Raw genomic sequence first — 21,101 nt, forward strand, 5'->3', positions numbered from 1 at the left:
ATAAAACCTGCCAGTACACTCACTGATCTTCAAAATGACAGGTATTTTATTGTTTTTTAATACTCTGCATATATTCTAAAATTAAATCATATCAAAATACAATGGGGTGATGAATTGAATGGGGGCCAAAAATAGTAACTCTGAGTTCTAATACAAGCCCTGCTAATCTGTAGTGCGTTCTTTTCCCTTTCTGTGCCTTTCTCATAAGCAACACATGAGTGTGTCTTGTGCTGTAGAAGAATAAATGTAATTATAGTTTCTTAAGGAATTGGTACAGAAGGTGTCTCTCAGGGCCAGGTGTTCAGTCTGTATTATTTCATCTGTTGCTTAGAACGATTGATTTTTAATGTGAGAAAACCAATGCTCTGAGACACAAAATGAATTACCCAAGGTCATGTGCCATTAGTCACTGACAAATGCAAGGCTTAGCATAGGGCTGTGTGGGTCAGGGCTGGGACCTTGCAAGGGTTCTATCCCATGCTTTCATTTCGTTCTTTGGAACCCTAATTGGAATGTATGTGAGCTGTGTTTATGCCATGATCTCCCACTGCATTTTCTGCTTCTAAATGGCTATGCATTCCAGATTTGTCAATTAAAACAAAATCCTCTCTGCAGAGACCTCCATCACAGTATGAGATTGCAAGGCAGATTTTCTGGTCTGAGGTTTTAAATTACCCGTGTCATCTCAAGCTGTGCAAGTTGCTTGAAGGTCTCCTTCTACCCAGGCTCATTTTGTTTTCATGATGAAATTTTTTACTAAAGATTTCACACACGCATATAGTGTGTTTTGACAAGTCTAACCCCCCTCCATTTTCTCCATTCCAGTTCCTCACCTATCCCTGCTCCACTTTTCTCTCCCAACTTCCTTACTTTGAAAAACTGTTCTCTTAATTACTTGAAAATTTTATACAATGTATTTTGATCATATTCACCTCCAATTTCTCCCATATTAGCTAGCCCCCATACCCTGTTCACCCATCTCTGTATCTTCCGTTTTCAAATTCTGGTTTTAGTGAAATACTCGGGTCCATTTAGTGATGCAGTTGAGCGTAGACTCCTCCCCCTTCATTATCCATCAGTTGATAGTAGTTCCTCAGACAAGTGTGAGAGTTCATGAGCTCCTCCTCCACCCATGCTGGTGTTTTGGCTGGTTTGTTTCTGTGCAAGTCTTGTGCATGCAGTTGCAGCTGCAGGTGCTGTGAGTCCTGAGTTCATAGGTGCAGCTGCACTACAGTTCAGATGTTTTCTCCTTCCCTTCCGATCTTCCGGCCTTCTGTTCCTGGAGGGTCACTGGGCCTGTGTCATTTAATCAACAGCAGGCACCCAGAGGAAATTGGAAGCTTCCTTCCTGAGGAGCAGCAAGCAGGATCATCTGAGCACACACCATGGGCCAGCATCTTGGAGGGGGAGAAACTCTTACCTGCAAATATTGCCTCCCTGATTGAAAGTGGATGGCGAGCAGCCACTTTCCCAGAGCAACACAAACAAATGCCTGCTCACACAATTTGGAACTCCCATCTGGCTGGCTCATTAGGTAGGAACTACAGGTCCCCCAGGCAATGCGAATAGAAACAACAGAGCGAGATGTGGGGTGGGAAGGTGCTTCTCAGTCTCCCAGCACATATTTATATGTATTCACCCCCAAACTTTTTAAAGGGGAAAAACACTTAAAAATGAAATGATGCTCACCTAATAAGCATCTTCCTCTTTACTTCTTTTCTTTTTATTTCCTAAATGTGTTTTAATTAAAATAGATTTTCTTCACTTTCCCCTTTCCTTTCCCCCCCTCCCGTCCCTCCCAGGTACCTTCCTTCTAACTGCTCCCATGCTCCCCTACTTTCAGATTGTTTCCTTTTCTTTATTACTGTTACATATGTATGTGCATATTTATGTATATAGATATAGATATTGATGTAGATATGCCTATCAGCTTCTGCTTAACTACATGTGTTACTGGCTGATACGAGTTCTGTGTAGGACCTCCTTTTACAAACACACATTTGTTAAGGCACATACCAGATTTGAGATGCAAGGCCTATAGTATGGATAATAATGTCCACCATTTGCCGAAACTCGGTTTTGATTTTCGCATTTATTTCAACTTCTCATCAGCTTCAAAAAGTATCTGATGCTTATTTGCAAAAATAGAAATCAGATAATCTCAAGTTGCCAGGAAAACTAAACAAAACACACCACCACTGTTCTTTGCAGTGGCTGCTTTAACTTTACGTGAGTGAGAAAGGAGGCTAACAGTGAGGTTGCCTCAAGACCTCATTGTGGGCGGGCGGGGGAGCATTCTTTCTTCTAGCTTATCAGAGAATTATCTCAAGAGCCTAATTTATATCCCTGTGTTTAATTATATTTTTCTGAGCAATAAAATGTTTTGTTTTCTAAAAGCTCACCAGTGATTTTTTTTTTTTAGAATTATTCTAGTTATTTTCTTTGTGTGAGTTTCAGACTTATTTTGATTGGAAGGATGCAGTGGTAGGCTTGATAGGGGATGAGGAGCAATGTTGTGCAGATAAATGTTCAAAGACTGTTTCTTTACAAAGAACAACAAAGAATATATAATGTATCAGGGGCCATGCTCTGCTCCTCCTCCCACCACAGTCAACTCCAACATATCAACTTGACGTCTAAGAGCACGAAGTTGTGCACAATCAATACGCTGCTGCTTGGTGAGGGGAACGCCACTTAAAAATGCAGTAGCTGTGCTAATGACTTCTATAGACATCCAATTTCAAAACAACTGGATGGAACAAATGTTTATTTATTGCCAACAATTCAGATCTCCTGTTACTAACTGTAAAGGCAGGCATGTAACTTAAATTTGTTGGTTGTTTTATTGCTTCCATTTTTGTTAGTGGTGTGTGGTGTGTGTGTGTGTGTGTGTGTGTGTGTGTGTGTGTGTTATTTGGTGTTGGTGACCTGAAGAGAGAGCTACAGACCTAAGAAAGGGCGTGATATCAAAACAAGATAAAGTAGGAACAATTGCATTGAAGTCAGAGTTTGTTTGAATCCTGACTCTGTCATAGTCCGGGATAAACTGTCTAAATATATTGCATTTTAATTTTTTAGTATGAGGAATAAAGGAATAATCATGCCTAGAGTGAGTGCAAGAATTAAATAAATTAGTGCGTGTGAATTGTAAATAATGAAACTAACACAGAGGATCACTCAAGTAATTGCAGCAAACCCTTAAAGTAAAAGTCGTGTGAGAATAGAAGATACCTCAATGCAAAGATGGAGAGGCAAATGAGACTAGAAAGTCCAGACATGTGGAGGATTTCTGGTTTGGATGAATGTTTGATATGCATACCAGTATGGAAGGATCCTGTACCCCTTTCCAATGCATTTATCTCATACAACATTGGTGTGTGTGTGTGTGTGTGTGTGTGTGTGTGGTATGTGTGTCTAAACAATTCTGATGAGAAGTTGCCTATCATTCTTATTTTATTTTTCTGTGTTATACAAAATACTTCCCTGTTATGAGTTTTTAACTTAATTTTTTATTTATGTCTTTTTGTCTTTTTGTGCACTTCCTCATTCATTTCAAGTCTTTGTTTAGCAGTAAAGAGTTTGAATGAGAAATGTCCCCTACAGGCTCAAATATTTGAACGCTTTGCTTCTAGTTAGCTGAACTGTTTGGGTACACTGTGGAACTTCTAGGGGTGGAGTGTTGCTGCAGGAAGACCATCACTGTCAGACTTTGGAAGACCACAACCCCACCCCGTTTCTATTTTCCTTTCTCTGCTGCTTGTTTGTGGTTAAAATGTAAACTCTCAGCTTCCTGATCTCACCATGTGCCTCCATGTCTTCTCTGCCATTAGAGACTCTCCCTCTAGAACAATAAGCCCCAATATACCTATTTCTTCTCTAGTTTACCCTGGTTATGGTGCTTTATGACAGCAAAGTAAAATGAATATCAAAATCAGTTATGTGCATTATTATCAGTCTCATTCTCTTATTTCTGCCCTCTGAGGCATAGAATGTTCTAGAATCCATGAGGTTATGAATGACATCAAATTTGAAGTGTTAGACTGTTATTTATTAAATAATTACTTTGCCTTGTCAGCTCTTTTCTTAATTAAAAATAAGTTTTCTATACAATACATTCTGATTAGTTTCCCCTTCCTCTTCTTCTCCCAGGTCCTCCCTACCTCCCCACTCTTTTAACTTCACATCTTCTTTCTCCTTCTCTTCAGAAATCTAGGAGGAAATCAAACAAGAATAAACAAAGAAAAAAACACAACAAATGCACACACACACACACACACATACTCACACAACCCATACAAACACAAAATTACAAACCATAATATAAAAGCAAAAGACCAATAAGGTTTGAGATGTTAAAGATGCCCAAACAGAACAATATGAGACAAAAAATTCCAGAAACCCCTCTGAGTTTGTTTTGTATTGCCATCTATTGGCCTCCTTTAAGTGTGGCTAATACGCCAAGTGAGACTGCATTAGAGAAACTAAGTTTTCCCTTTCTTGCAGCTGTCAATTGGAGCTACAGTATTGGTTGTGGGTGGGAGCTCAGCTCCACTCCCCATCTCAGTACTGAAATTCAAATTGTAGATGTATTGATGTGTTTCATGTTCCCTGCCATCCCATTCCTCCACCTCCTCTACCAACACGTCCTCTTTTCTTCCTCTCAATCTTTCTCTTACTTTTTTCTTCCTTCATTTTTACTAACTTTCATTGCAAAAAAACTATCTATAAAGATCCATTTCCCACCGTTTGTGATGTGTTGATATTAATGCCATTTAATTTGTTTCAAAATTTCCCTCTCTGTCTTTTATCTCATATAGTTTACCTGGAAGCTTTGGAATATCTTCTATTTTTTACTGTTACCACTTAAGACCAGCTTCATTGTCTTCCTGTTTAGGAGAACACAAACACGCATTCTGTTTAGAATTGGTCTTCATTTTGTCGATGGGTCTCTAAAATGGTTACTTTGAGGGAAACAGCAGAGTGCCCTACCCTACCCAAAGGAAATAACTCACATTCCAAGTTCTCTATCAATTTCCCACATGTTCGTAAGGAATCTTCTCAGTTGTGTGGGGCAAGGAGATCGAGAGAGGTTGCTGTGATTCTCATACAAACAAGCACAAGAAGGGATAATCTCTTTAGGATATCTTTGCTGGCTGTGACAGTGCTGTCCTTCTAGGACCCTTGTCACGTGCAATTTTGTGAATTTGTGATTTAAAATCACATTCACATATGCATTATTTCAGCTTAAAGAACTGAGTCTCTGCAGATTTGGAGTCACTGGAAATTTGAAACTATTTTCTCTCTTACTGGAAGATCTTTGTATTGCTCCCTCTTGGAGTTCATGCTGAGCAGACCCAGCTATGAGACATATTCTCATGATTTCTAGTCACCTGGATGGGAGTTTGGCACAATGTGTTTGGTTCTCTTATTATCAGTGAGGTACCCACAAAACCTTCATGACACCTGTTCACAGTAATCCTGGCATCTGCTTGAGCAGATATATTGAGAAGGGCAGCTGTTCTGTCTTAGGACAAGTGTACAGCCAGGTGCCCAAGTACAATCATAGAGACATTTTTCTCATTGTTATTATCATCATAATGAAAAATAAAATACTTCTGTATGCTTAAAATTTGACAGTCACTCCAAACACTTAGTATTCTAATCACTAATCCTGAGTACTAAAGGTACTATCCCTTTTACAGGTGAGAAAGTCAAGCAGGACATTAGATGATATAGTCAAGGTCATAAAGACAATGGTAAGTGAACATCAGAGTTCACACACCTTCCGTGACTCTGTACCATCTCAAGTCTACACAAAAGACATTTTCAACCACATCATCAGTGAGGGAATAGCAAAGAATTTCCACTATGACTCCATCATCTGTATTATTAAGATCTGAGTACCAAGGGCATCTCTGCTCTTATTCTACCCAGAACAGCAATCTCTCTCTCAGATTTACCCTAGGTGTGTGACTGGAGGAAAGATTGGGATCACAGATGTAGGAGGTGTCTGTTTCACACACGTGTTAGGAACCAATAACTGAGATACCACATTACTGGTGAAATGTGGGGTCAGACACACATTGCCTAACTGTTCAGGTCTTGAAATGTGCTGTGATTCTGTGGGCATCTTTAACCATGAGTCAAAGGTTTCTTAGATAAAAAGCTTCCTGCTGAAGCCTATTTGACTCCAGTATCAGCTTTTGACATTTTCATTATAGTGATTTTATTTCAGGTCATACCATAGGGTCAGAGGATCATTTCTTAATATACCAAAATGAAAGTGATCATTGCAAAATATTGTACATCTCTGCATTCCTTTCATATTCTACTGCTTCTGGATTTATGAAAAGTAGCATGTGGATTCTGAGTCACTCAGAGAATTGCAGATATTGAAGTTGGGTTGTATAGCCCTGATGTTTACCAGGGGACTCTGTGCCATTGGGATTGTCTTCTGACTATCCATTCTTTCAGCCACGTGTCCATCTATCCTTCCAGACATCCCTTTGTCCATTCATGTATTCTTCCTTTCTTCTATACATCCATCCTTCCATCAAATCATCCATCCTTCCATCCATCCATGTCTATTCATTGATATGACACTTACGTAATTTAACCATGCTAATTTTTGGAGATTTAGAGAAGGACATAACATAGTTTATCTTCTCCAGCAGCCGGTATTGATAGAGCTCTAAGGAAACAAAGGAGCAACAGGTACATTCCTATTCTCAAGCTACTTCCAAGAAAACAGAAAACACGTGACGTAGAGATGACATTAGAAAATTAGTGATCAGAGAAAGAGTACATGTTGGGTTCATAGTAATGAAAAACTAATCAAGAAAGTAAGACAAGCCAATGAAACTTAACACGTCTTGCGTTGCTTACCCTAAAATAAAATTCAACTTATATGGTCTAGAATTATAATACCTAAAATTTTAGTTAACTACTAGGTGGTTCACTTTCTGTTGCTGTATGTAATAAATACTTGTATTAATATTATCTTTGTCTTAGTCACTGTTCTATTGTTGTGAAGAGACACCACAACCAAGGCTATGAAAGAAGGCATTTAATTGGGGGCTTGCTTACAATTTCAGAGGCTTAGTCCATTTCTATCATGACAAGAGCATGGTGGCATACATGACACTAGGACAATAGCTGAGAGCTACATCCTGCTCCTCAGGTTGAGAGAGAGAGACTCTGGGCCTGGCACTGGCTTTTCAAACTGCCAGTGACATACTTTTTATAAGAAAGCCAGACCTCCTAATCTTTCTCAAATAGTGTAACTCCATGGTGACTAAGCATTTAAATATATGAGCCTATGGAGCCATTCTTATTCAAACTGCCACAAATTTATAAAGACAAAAGATTCATTGTGGTACCTGGTATTATAAGTTTTGGTGTGCAGAATGTTGGCCAGGAAAGGACAGTCCATCATGACTGACATGTGTGCTGGAAGAGGTCTATTTATCTCTTGCTGTCTGGAAGGCAAATAAAAAAAGAAGAGGAGTGAGGTTCAATATCACTCTCAATCCATGCCCTAAATGACCTAACTTTCCTCCTTTAGGCCCTAACTATTAAAACTTCCTTGCCTCCTACTAGCACTGCAGGATGATAGCCAGGCCTTCAACACATGGACCTTTGGGGGCATTCAGGATCATACTAGAGCACATATCTCTGTGTCTATGTACAGACCACACAGCTTCCCTGAGCCACCGCTGATATATGATAGTTTCGTTATTCTTAATAGTTTTGTTATGATGAAGAAATATGGAAGCTTGCACATGCCATCAGGCTACTGTTGCCCTAACACATCTATGTTGTTAAAGTGATGTATATGGCTCATATGAAGATTCTGGAGGCTGGGGATTTGAAATGTTCCCCACTGAGAGCTAACCCAACATGCCAGGAGTGCTGCCTGCCTTCCTTTTGGTTTTCCTAGGAGAATATCTTACATATTCCCAGAGTCTAGAAACTACAGCATCCCTGGGAAGAAGATTCATGTTTCAAAGCTACCAATGTGAGGGGGAGCCTTTCTCTCCCTGTGTTATTGTCTCTCTCCTCTTCTACTTATTGGACCGGCTACACCCCAGTTATCCAAAATAATCATTCCCAGCCTCCAAAGCTATCTTATTGGATTGACTACCCCAGGGTAATCCAAAATCATCATCTCCAGACTTAAAACCATCCTATTACCAGCTTGGCTTCCATCTGAAACCTTGATTCTTTTTGATTAATGCGTTAACAGGTTTTGAAGATCAGGATGAAGTTAAGGGAGATGGCACAACTGACCCCTACTCATACTGATGGCAGTTGGTAGAAAACGACTGTTAACATTATTGTTTCTAAAAAGGAGCTCTGCAAATACGGCTTCCTAAACATCAGCAAAACATCTGGTTTTGTACCCCATGCAATCTTCACACCTCTCTTCATGTTGAGTTGATCGTCCTACCCCATTGTTCTCCAAGGGGATGACTTAAGTCTATCCTCCTTCAAAACATATTTAAATCATACCCTTTAGAAAATATGTCTCTGAGATTATTTCATGATTTATGCATAAAACCAATGTTGTTCTTAAAAATTTGCATACATTATTTGCTTTGTGAATGTGGATGGCTTTTCTTTATTCCTAGATATTATTTTTTCTCATATTTGGCATAGAAATAATGGTAAATTCATCCAATATATCCTGAAGAAATCAAGGGTCATCAGCTGTATTAGGTATGGATATTCAGTTTATAGGCTTATCAATTGGCAGAAACTTCAAATGAAACAAAAGAAAATTGCTACGAATAAGTTTTAAATATTCTGTTTCATCAGGACAGAAACAAACAGGCATACCTAACTAAAACTTATTTCCATCAATGGACACCTACAAAGAATGTGACATTAAAGGTGATGGTTGATTCCACAAAAGGAAATTCATTAAGAACAAGTGCTTTTAAGACATAATAACTCAGAGAGAGGTTTGGAATCGTTTATAAAAGAAGTCTAATTTATGCAATGAATAGCACTGCTGATAGATGTAGAAAAAAGCTAAAACTAAGTTTTTTTCTTGAACAGAGATTCCTCGTTGCCCTTCTCTAGTACCATGGTTTTGACAAGGGGCCAAATATTCCCAACAGCTCCATTCTTTTGCATGCTCAGCACTTGAAATGGTGCCGTTTTTCACAGAGGACTAATGTGTTCGTGGGAACTAAACAGGAAGGCGTACATACAAGTTCTTAGTGCTTGTTAATCCTAGAATGGCAATACATCTTGAGCTCAGTCTGCTGCTTCAAGTACAGTGTGATAGGAGACTGATGAATAGCCCCTGGTGATGACTGGGGTCTTGTGCTCAGAGAAGATGTCATAAGAATATGACGGTTATGGAGCTGATGGGATTGAGGCCAGTTCCCTTGCTGGTAGAGTTTCTGAAAAGCATGGGTAAAGTCATTTGTATTGAGGAGAGGCTGCGATGACTGGCCTTGATGGAGGGAGCCTGCAATCACAGTCTGCCTTGTCGACAGTGCTTTATTGCTTGTGCTGGGGCTAAGGCTGATGTGCTGCATTTTTCCTATTGATGCTGCTCCTGTCGTTATAGTTGATTTTTAAACTGATTCCTAGCATTTTAAAGATGGTTTATGGGGACATCAAATGTCCTCCTCCAAGAAGATAGAAGATCAGGCAACAGAGTAGTGTTCTTGAATTGTGGTGAGGAGTCGCGGTGACATCTCACGTACCCTGTAGATGTGACAGCCTTTGCTTACCAGAGTGACACAGCCTAGAATCATCCAGGCAAAGAGTCTGAACAGTTATCTAGGTCAAGTGGTCTCTAGACTTCTCTGTGGAGGACTGTCTTGATTGTTAATTAAGGTGGGAAGACCTACCCTTGCACTATTTCATTGACAGGGTCCTGAATGGTCTTAAGAATAAAAAACCAGCTGTGCATACACATAACCAGCCACGGATGTGTGTAGTCTCTTTCAGCTCTTCATGGTGGGTGGGACCAGCTGCTTGAGCTCCTGCCTTGGCTTCCCCTCAATAATAGACAGTCACCTGGAGTTGAAAGCCTAATAAATTCTTCCTGCCCCTATATTTTTTTTTTTTTTGGTCAGGCTATTTGTTATAGCGACAGAAATGAAACTAGGGCAATTTCTTTCCCCAATCGTTCTCTCTCTCTCTCTCTCTCTGTTTGTTTATTTCAGCCTGGTGAGGCACACACATCCACTCTTTACTTTGATTTTCTCCCTACCCCTGGCAACAAATGATCTGTATTCCCCTTCTGTTATTTAGCCTTTTCAAGATTGCTTTGCCAATGAAATCATCCACCTCTTGGAATGGGCTTCTTTGGCTCAGCCTAATTGTCTAGAGACCCATCCAGGACGTTCTTGGCTCTGATTTGATTTTTGGATATGGGCCTTTCCGTGTAGCTCAAACTCTGTTTGAGCTGTCTCTGTCTCTCCTGCTTCCCCAGCCAGGTAAATAGGATTATAGAGTCACATGCCAGTGTTACCAGCACACCCACCATGCTGAATGAATTAGTATGTACAAGCTGCAGAACAGTGGTTGGTCATTTAATGCTTGGGCTTTTACTCTTTTGACCACTCTCTCTGCTTCACCCAATGAGTGTTACAATTTAACTTCACAGAAACAGCACACAAGGGTTCACTTTTCAAATCTTTATTTACAGCATCCTATGGCCTTTTCCACAATAGACAGCATGACATGTGAGATACCATCTTACTGTGGTCTCAGGTTGCATTTCCATGATCCCTACCTTATGCAAACTTGTTTCTTTGTTTTCTTTGGAAGATGTCTCTTTACCTCCTTTGCCTACATTTTGTTGATGTTTCTAAATTTGTTTACTTTTCATTAAATAGACAGAATAATGGGTTTCATTATGACATCTTTAAATATACTGGGGACATGACTGTTCATTCCCTTGATTTAATTGGAGAGTGTTATTGGTTTATTATTGTTTTGGAGTTTTATAAGCTCATTCCATATCATGTTTATGGAACAGTTCATTACTAGACATAACAGGTATATGATTTTCAAAGATTTCCCTCCATGTGAAGAATGCTATGCACTCTCTTTATTTCTTCTGCTGTGCAACAGCTTCTTTGGTATGCTTCCTCTTGTTTGTGTATTGTTTGTGCCTTTGATGGCAGAGTAAAAATCAATCATTGCCAATATTAAATTTGTTTTGATTTGAGTTTTTCTGTTTTGGGTATTGTGTTTAATTCTTTACTACACATTGAGTTTTGTAAATGATCTTAGGGGGTATTCTGATTTCATTATCCCCTTCATGGATATACAGTTGCCCAACATTATTTCCTGGTAACTATCTTCTTTTCTTCCATGAGTTCTTCATGTTCTTGTCAAGAATGTGCTGAGCTCAATCTATATTCTTGTTTTTTGCTTTTGAATATATTCTATTGGCCAATGACTCGCACATGTAGCAGCACTCGGTTCAGATTACTATAAATTGTGGTGCAATTTGAAAACAAGAAATCTGATGTCTGCAGAACCTTCTACAAAGTTACCACAATTAGCAAATACTGAGTCACCCTTCCTAGGGATAATGGCTCCCATGAGCCTCTCTTTAACTTTCTTTCAACAGGTCAATACCTAACCTTGGACCAGGGAGATGACTCAGTCAGGCAAATCCTTGCCTTGCAAGCATGAGGACCTGAGTTTGATGTCTAGAACTCACACTAAAATGCCAAGTGTGGTGATGCTAAGCCCAGCACTGGGGTGGGGTGGGGTGGGGGTGGACAGGGGTTCCTAGAGCTAAACTGTAAGCCAGTCTAGCTTTTTCATGGGTTGCAGGCCAAGTGAAAAACCCTGTCTCAAAAATAATGTGAATGATATTTGAGGAATGACACTCAAGTTTAAATACTGCTCTCTCTCTCTCGCCACACACACACACACACACACACACACACGCACACGCACACACACACATGCAGATGCATCCCCTTCTGCATATAAACACCCTCCTCACACACACATTATCTAACCTTCCTTCATGTGTGTCTCTGTTGAGGGGTACCTTACTTGCCATATATGAAATTTATTAACATTAATTCCAGCCGTCTTCTCCCTTACTCATTCCGAAGTGAGTCCCATTCATTCCATACACTTCCTCTCAGGACTGTTACTGGGGACATGGCTTTGGAGAACTGATCAGCCACCAAACACCACCCTAGGGTGGACATGTTTAATAGTTAAAAAAACAATCAACCCGAAGCACAACTTTGCCAAATGCAAATGTGTTTGCAGGATCAATCCCTCAATCTCCCTTGCAGTCCAGATGTCAGGTGCTTCTATTGATTGCCACAAAATTCATGTTTGTGAATAAGCAGAAAGGAGATGGAAGTTTCGAATCTGAGGCTAACTAAATGTTAACAAGTATGTGAGCCTACAACGATAGAATTCACAAACAATGAATGCAATCTACATGAGATTTGCTAATGTTTTCTCCTTCACTGCGGCTTCAATCGTGAACCTCAAAGTGTACTTGTCATGGAGGAAAAAGGTGTTTAATTTTAATGAAATCAGATACACCCACGTCTGCTTTTATAGGCCACACTTTGGATTTAGAGCCTAAGAAGTCTTCTTAGTTCTGTATTTAGAACATATTTAAAGCCTTTCTATTTTTCTTAATGCGTCATAGGCTTGTATTATTAATTTTAATAGAAAACAATTCTTTCATACAATGTGTTTTTATTATGGTTCCCCTCTCTGACTCCTCCCAATTTCTCCTCCTCCCTCCCATCTGGATCTACTCCCTTTCTCTAACTAGAAAGAAAACAGACTTCTAAGGGAAAATATTAAAATATAATAGGATCAGACAAAGCTAAGCAAGTCAGAATAGGACAAAACAAACGAACAGAAGGAAAAGAACCCAAGAAAAAGCACAAGAAACAGAAAGAGATGAAGAGACACAATTGTTTGCACACTCGGGAGTTCCATAAAGACACAGAACAATAAAATTGAAAACCATAATAAATATGCAAAACCTGTGGGGTAATAAATTAAAGAAGTAAAAATTCTTTAAAATTAAAATTAAAGATAAGGCCCTGATATGACATTATAAGACAAGGAACCTCTAAAGGTGCCTTTGAGCTGAGTTTGTTTTCTGTTGGCCAACAACTGCTGGGCCTGCTGTCTACCATTAAGAGTAGTTTGCTTCCTCAGTGAGACTCTCTTGAATAAAACTAATTTTTCATTTGCAAGTGGTTAGCAAAATGTCTTCTGGCTTAGGGATGGGAGCATGTGTCCACATCTGCTTTTTACTCTATTACTACATCTGGTACAGACTTCTGCAGGCCCTGTACATGCTGCCTCAGTGTCTGTGAGTTCCATATTTGGAGGGTCTTGTTTTCTTGATGTCCTCCATATCCTCTGGTTCTTACACTTTTTCTGCCTCCTGCTTCCTCCTCAAGCTTCCCTGACTACTGAGTGACGGGATTTGATTGAGACAATCCATTTAGGGTTGAGTGTTCCTAGGTCTGGTTATGGGTCTCTGTATTTGTTCCCATCTGCTGTAGGAGGAAGCTTCTTCGATGATGGTTGAACAAAGTATTGATCTATGGGTAAAGCAGAATGTCACTAGCAATCATGTTATTGCTCTAGTCTCTTTGTAGAACAGTAGTATTTAGTTTTCCTCTAGGTCCTTGAGCTATTTAATCTCAGGTTCTTGGTCACCCACACAGTTTCAGGCATGAGTTTCATCTTATGGAGTGGGCCTAAAATCAGATATTGATTGGCTACCTCTACAGGCTTTATGCCACCATTGCACGGGGGTTTCTTGCATGTAGGACACCATTGTAGATAGAAGGATTTGTATCTGGGTTGGTGTTTACATTTTTTTGTAGTGTGTAGTATACTTTCTAGTACTAAGAGCAATAGCCAGTAGTGGTAAAGCCTCTGGGTAGGCTCCGGCTCTACTTCTCCATGTTAAATGAATTGTGTAGGTGGTGTCTTCATAGGTCTATATTTTTTCATTTAACTGCAAGACCAATTCGGGAAAAATTTTGGGTGGAGAACATTTTGAAAATATAAAATGTAACTTTAAATCCGAGGTTTGCTTATAATTATTGTTTTCTATGGGTGTTCAATTGCTTCAAGAAAACATGTTAATAAGATGCCTTTTCCCGCTTTGCACAGAATCTCTCTCTCTCTCTCTCTCTCTCTCTCTCTGTGTGTGTGTGTGTGTGTGTGTGTGTGTGTGTGTGTGTGTAAAACAATGATGGCATCATGAATTTAAAATGAGTTAGCGGGAGAATAGGAGGAGTTTGAGGGCATATAATGATACAAATATCTTATCTGTGCATGAAATTCTCAAAACAAACAAAACAAATTAAAACACCCACAAGTGTTGCTAGTGTATTTTTGACTTTGCTACCATGGAGTGGAGGTGGAATTCTAGGTTCCTATATAGTCTCCACTGAAATCAGAGTCATTACTATCTGCTAAAGATGAAAGTCTGGATCACAATGGAGATGAAAGTCTGCTCTCAGCTAACTCTCAAGGTGAAGTTTTGTTACAGCCTGGTAATTGTAACCTTTACAGTGGCTGGAGGTGCTGCCGTTTTCGGTGTTACTAGGAGAATGCAGAGAGCTGTTATCTATAAGTTTTTTGTTTTTGCAACATTCTTCCCTGTTTGTGTGTATGTGTGTATGTATGTGTGTGCATATATGTGTATAGGTGTTATGTGTGTATATATATATATATATTTGGTGTGTACATATATATGTGTGTGTATATGTGTTTATGTGTGTATGTCTGTATGTCTATATGCATGTGTGTATGTATATATGTGTGTATGTATGTGCATAGGTGTTATATGTGTGTGTGTGTGTGTGTGTGTGTGTGTGTTTGTGTGTCCAGGCATTAGTGTTTCTGGTTTGTTGGCTAAGACACCCCCCAATATCCTATTTAGGGCACAGGAGGTAAAAGCTGAAGGCAGTAAAGTTACTGTCTTCCTTCTCTCTGAGTTCCTGGCCTGTCTGTCTTCCCATCATTTCCTCCTTGTTCTTATTTTGTGCTGATAGAGTTTTACTTGTGCTTGGGGGAAAACAACCAGAAAAACATAAGCATTGACTGTCCTATCCTCTAAGGCAGACGTCATGCCAGATAGTTATCATTTTTCTTTCTTTCTTTCTTTCTTTCTTCCTTCCTTTCTTTCTTTCTTTCTTTCCTTCTTATTTATTAATTGTTTTCTATTTTCCCCTGAATTGGGGGCCTTATTTTGATATTCTTCTCATTTTACAGATATAAAGAAAGCTCAGAAAATTATGCAAAAGATTCAAAGTCACTCAGCTCGCACATGTCAGAGAAAGTTCATAAATTTACATGGTAGTCAGATTTAGCCAACTCAGAACTCTTACCCAGACTCCAGTCATATAGCCAGGGCCTGTGCTCTGAATGTCACATACCCTATGTTCATCATGTACCCATGAGAGTAACACCCGAGGCCTTTACCAGAAATATTCTGTTCTGTGAGTATTCCTGGTACCACTGACATAGTGGCACACAGCTTCCTAGCTAGGAGCACAGTGAGACACAGGACATTGACCTGTTCGTTGTCTATTTACTTCCATTTTACCTTCCTCATGGGTTTGAAAAGTGTGGAAGGAGAGGACAATTATGCCAGAAGTCGTCCCCAAGTATATATAAGCGAAAAAGGCATTAAAAGCAAGCACCACGGCAAACACAGGGAGAGGTTCCTAAGAGCATGGGAGCCTGTGTAGGAGTCCCGGATGTGGACATGATGAAAAGAAAATGCAGCAAGACAAATATGGTGGGGAACGTGGTTAGTGATAATATTCAGAAATGGCAGCCTGGCTTCTACACACCTCAGGGAAGTGTGTGGGTGAGGGCTGTGTGCCATGTTTTATAAGACAGCAAGTCAGTCTGTATCTGGATTTTCAGTCTTACATGTGCTGTCTTCCTGCGGCAGTTGATGTTTCTGAAGAAGCATGTTTTCATAAGACTGCCACATGGCTTACCTGTTCCTTTTCTGTATTGGCAATCACCTCCAACCTTTTTCAGTCTTGTGTGATCTCAAGTGATGCAATTTCCTGTCTCTCACCTTGTCCTGTCTCTTACCCTTTAATTGCTCCAATAAAATGCATTCTATTTTGCTTCCAGATGACTGCATTGTATCCAGGGCCTTTGATGGTTTCCTGTGTCTTTTCATGTCAAGTCTAGATAGCTTTAGAAGCCACACTAAGAAATCATGTTGTTATGGCTCTGTCTCTGCTCTTTTCTTAGGTATTATCAGATCCGAGTGACCTTGAAAGTGTCCTCAAGGATCCCCCACAGACTGAGTGCTTCCATCGTTGGGCAGTCCGGTGAGTAGAAAGCATGTCTCCTGCCTCATGGGTAACCCATCATGTGTTCCTGTGTGTCATGGTCTAGCAGAACACAGAGCAGAGAACACTGTCAACATCTGGACCAGTGGGTTCAGGAAAGGCAGACCCACTATTGGAAGTGGATTTGTGTAAACATTGTTGTTAAGGAGGGTTGGGCAAATAAAAATCACTCTTAGCAGTGGCTGATAGCTGGGGGAACTGTCTGCAGCAAGTTGACTAAAGTCACATCCTGGATTAAATGGTGAGAAATGACATTCAGCTGATAGGTAAGGAGAAGCTGGTTGCTATGGCTTCAGGGGACTGAGTAAGTAAACAGTTCTGCTGGTGCTTTCTAGGCAAATAGAGAGTCCGAATGCCATCACCCATTGTAAAAGGAGCATCACGGAAAATCCAGGTCCTAATTCTGAAGATCTAAGTGGAAATTCATGGCTTTGAGGAGCCAGTCTGAGAGAACACAGTGCGAAATAAAGAACCTCGTGGATAGGAAATACTTGTGGGAGACTATAGAGCAGAAGAACAGAGTAGTGCAGGAACAAATAGGGCAGAACCACACAGTCTAGTGAGTCTTAAAAGAAACGATTCGGTCTTCAGGGCAGAGAAAGAGAAAGGAAGGGGATGAACAGGACAACTGCCAAGCACCTGTTCACTGGCAGAAGTAAGAGTGACCCTGATTGTCAGAAACAAGGTGTAGAAGAACGCTGGTCCCAGCCACACTTTATAAAAACCCATTTGAAATGGGCAAAAGCGTCACGATGTGTCAAAATGTACACTTGAGATCTTATAAGTGAGAAGTGCAGACACAGAGTGAAGGCTTGTGATTGTTCCTCTAACTCCAGACCTATAAAGAGAAAGACTCGTTGAGCCACCTGCCCCTTCCACAAGTCTGAGCCTAGCAGGCAGGTATTAGTTATTGGTTGGGTCGCCATCTCTCATAGATACTTCTCTTCTTCATCCCCCTCTGTTGGGGGTGAGCAATGCATCTTAGGTGAGAAAAGAGACTGTATACTCTCACACAATCTATATGCCCCACAGTATAGATTCAGTGTAATTTTCCTCTTTTCCATCCTCTACTAGGTTCCCTCCTTCCCTGCCTCAGTCCACGGCATCCACTAAGGCAGCAGGATACGTGGACTCTGTTTTGGATAAACTCACTATATGGTCCTAAGGAAATGGTTAACACCTTTCTTCACTTGAAATAGGAAGACAAATGTTCACCCCATGGTGTCTTTCTCCTTTTCTGGAATTGATATACAACAGTTATGTCTTATTGAGGTGATAAATACCATTGTGTTGTGATGGGAACTGCCCTAAAGTAAGGGCCCAAGAGTCTGCCCTGGGAGAGGCTGTAAGTCAAAGTGATGACTCAAGGTCTCTTTCTTAGAGCCAAAGCAAGATTCTGGGGGACAGGTGACAGTGAGAGCTGGGTGATTGATGACAGCCATCTGCAGGCCAGTGTGCACTTGGTCTCTTTACTCTGAGATTCTCAGCAGTATGAACTCAGCTCCTGTCATTGCCACACCTTCTCTGGAGCGGGCAGACCGAGCTGTGAGGACCAAAGACTGCTAGGCATGCAGGACCTTTTGAGGTCCATAGGGAAGGATCTGATTGAGATGGTGCGGCAAAGACAAAGAAAACTAGCAAGAAATGCAACTTCAAGATAAAGCCCATTTCCTTCCTGGTCTAGTTTGACAGGGTAATGATGATGATGTAGCTGTCATGCCCCTGAGTTTTGCACTCAAATTGCATTTAGAACAGAAAGCCAACCATGCCAGGAGTGACTTATGAACAGACAGTTTCATGGGTGAGAGATATATTGCATATTTATTTATTTCTCCTTCAAGGTGAATTTTCTCATTATATCACTTTCCTCTGAATGTCTGCATTATCTACAAATCTTCCCAAAACTTGGTGCTTAAAACAATGGCCTTTTCTGCTTGATTTTTCAAGTGGATTGAAGTTGCCCAGCCTCAGGATGCAGTACTGTTACTTCAGCCTTAGCTGGGATGGAGCCCTCAAGGCTTCTTTACTCCCGGGTCGGATGGATCCCTCAGGTCACAACTTGAAGAATAGCTAAGCTTTTACATGTACTTGGAGTATCAAGCTACTTTTTAAAATGGTAGTTTCATTGCCAGGTGATAAAACAAAAAAGATTCTACTTTGCTTCCTGACTATGTATGGAATGGGTACAGGGTTTTTCCTCCTGTATCTAGGATAAGGTTGTCCATCATTACCTGGAAAAGGAATGTGCCTCTTCCCTTCCTATAAAGCTTTCCCTTCAAGACCTGTGTGAAGAAGATACTGACAACCATGATTATAGACAATCATCTAAACACACTTTCTATTACTTGTAGGTATCTCCGTATAGAAAATAACAAATATAAATGTTTTGGAAGCAAAATATGAAGAAACTAAAAAATCTGGGCATATCAAAGGGTCTCTATGACTACCATTAATTGACTTGCCTTGTCAATGTAGTTTATTAAGTTTGTTCTTTTGTTACAATTGTCCTTTATGTGAACATAGACAAAGCTTACTGAGTCTAGTCGGGCAGGATTCAGTAGAACCGAGTGCTAAATGCACTGAGATGTTCGTATTCTGGTCCTTCTCCCCCACTTCCCAGCCATGTGAAATTAAAAGTTAATTCAGCAATTTCCTTTCTAGTGCCTTATCTATAAGTTGGGGTCTGTGGGTGGTACTTACCCTCACAGGTTTGTGGTGTGAACCCAACAAATTTACTGAGAAAGATAGTTACATAGTTGCTCAGCTCAGAGAAAGTTTACAGTGATTGTTCACTAGGCTAAGTGTGTCTTTGATGCAGAGTATAGCTGTTTGCTATAAATAGCTTTATGTAGAGTCTGCTTCATGTAGAATCCCAGTACTATCCTTATGGATGAAAGTGTTTCATCATATGGATTATGGTCTCACAGTCATCTCATGAAATAAAAGTAATGAGAGTCATGCAATAGAGGCAGAGTTGGCTGACCCCTGCTAAGCAGGAACAGGGCAGCTAGGTAGAGGAAGAGATTCATCATGGGGCCTGGACGGTTAAGAAACTAACCCTAGATGAGGCTATAGAAGGATGATCAGTCAGAGGCCACAAATGACCCCAATCACTGGAACCTAAATGGATCCTTGATTCTCCATGCCTATGTAGATTACATCTAGTGTATTGTGAGAACTGGGACAACAGGAGAGAAAAAAAATTAAAACCATCTGCTGAATTTGTGCCACATGAAAGAGAGAAGTTTTGTGCGAAATGCAGAGATGAAGGGGGATATTTGATGAGACCAGTGCTGTTCAAATGCACAGTGTTCTCAGCAATTAAAGAGTGGGTCTGCTTTCTCTCTCCTTCAAGCAAATTAGTTCTTTGGTAAATGTTACACAGAAGCACATTCCCATGGTTCATATGGCTTAGATGCAGGTTCTGTAGATACAAAACAAAGACACATTGAATTTTGCAAGATAGATTTTCATGGTTAGACCCTGTATAGCAAATTCCATGTGCTTAACCTGTCTATCCCTGCATTGCCTGTCATAATACTTTTTAAAAGGACATTTAGAGAGTTTTTTCTCTGGAAACAGGTAATTTGCTCCCACCTTGGTTAGCTGAGTGGCTTGAGACAGGCTCTGAGTTTGTGTTGGTTAGGAACAATCCTTCCCTTGGGCATTCTAAAAGATCCCAGTGTCAGAGAAGGGACAGGTACTTGATTAGGTGACAACTGTAATTGAGTTAGACATGCTCACAGTCATGAGTGTAAGGGACAAAGAAGAACACCTCTGTGTGAATTTAGTGACATTAGAAAGTGTGGAGTCCTGTCTCAGCAGGTTTCAGGGCCTGAGATGGGGAAGGTGCATTGGGGAACAAAGAAGTCTAACTACCAGATGCGCTTCACAGAAGTAACAAACAGCTCCAAATACCTTGAACCATCTTTTATTTATACTTCAAAAACAAACATAGTTTTTCCCACCCTCCAGAGTTAACCTCAGGCAAAACAAGCATGTTTTTCCCATCTTTTAAATCAAAGCAACTTTTAAATCAAAAACATCAGTGCTCAGCGTTTTGCTAGCTTGTCTAAATATCAAACCAGACATATCCTGTCCTTACAAAGCTAAAAGGTGATAGACAGGCCCACATTCACAAGAACAGTGATATCATTCAAAGTTGGCAAAGCATATTTACAGAAATAAGCCGGGGGGAGATCTGCCCCAAGCTGCTTTCATATAGTTCGCTTTTACTTCTCTGAGTGTCCTCTTGCCCTCCAAGGGTCCTCCTTGACTCAGCCTCTCTATAAAGGCACACTTTTTCCATTGTGTGATACCATTCTTAATGTTTTCTTCTAGAGCTGGCAGACATAGTTATGTCCCTGTGTTGCTTTCTTATATGAGCCCACGAACTCTTATTGCCTCTAATACTGTCAGCACTAAATCAGAAAAGTTCCCAGGGTCTGGAGTAGCAGCTTGTGTTTCCAGATAAGAACGTGAGAAGCATCAGTTCCCAGAGAATTTTCGGGGAAAATATTTGAGAAAAAAATGGGTTTTCTGCGGATGGTTACATTTGTCCCATGTATGACTGACAAAGTGAAGCCAAAAAACCACCAAGAGTATCACCGACGTTATGAGAGAGAAGAGAACATGCAGGTCATGCTGTCCCAGCAGTAGTTTGCACTGTCCCAAGATCCTCTTGTCTTTGCCTAATGAGAGACCATCTCCACAGGTTTTGCCTTGCAGAGACCGGCT

The 21,101-nt window shown here is 40.4% G+C and overlaps 1 protein-coding gene across 1 annotated transcript in view; it reads left to right on the forward strand.

The window, feature by feature from the left end:
• The window catches only part of Fam135b (family with sequence similarity 135 member B), a 279,296-nt gene that overhangs the window by 128,508 nt on the left and 129,687 nt on the right, over nucleotides 1-21,101 (forward strand). Inside the window, exon 3 of the mRNA XM_041671944.1 lies at nucleotides 16,264-16,343. Within this exon, the coding sequence (XP_041527878.1) occupies nucleotides 16,264-16,343 (80 nt within the window). The remainder of the gene's footprint in view (nucleotides 1-16,263; nucleotides 16,344-21,101) is intronic.

This window comes from Microtus oregoni, unplaced genomic scaffold (assembly GCF_018167655.1).
Source record: "Microtus oregoni isolate MIOR12 unplaced genomic scaffold, Mior012 000022F_ref0000154, whole genome shotgun sequence".
NCBI lineage: Eukaryota > Metazoa > Chordata > Mammalia > Rodentia > Cricetidae > Microtus > Microtus oregoni.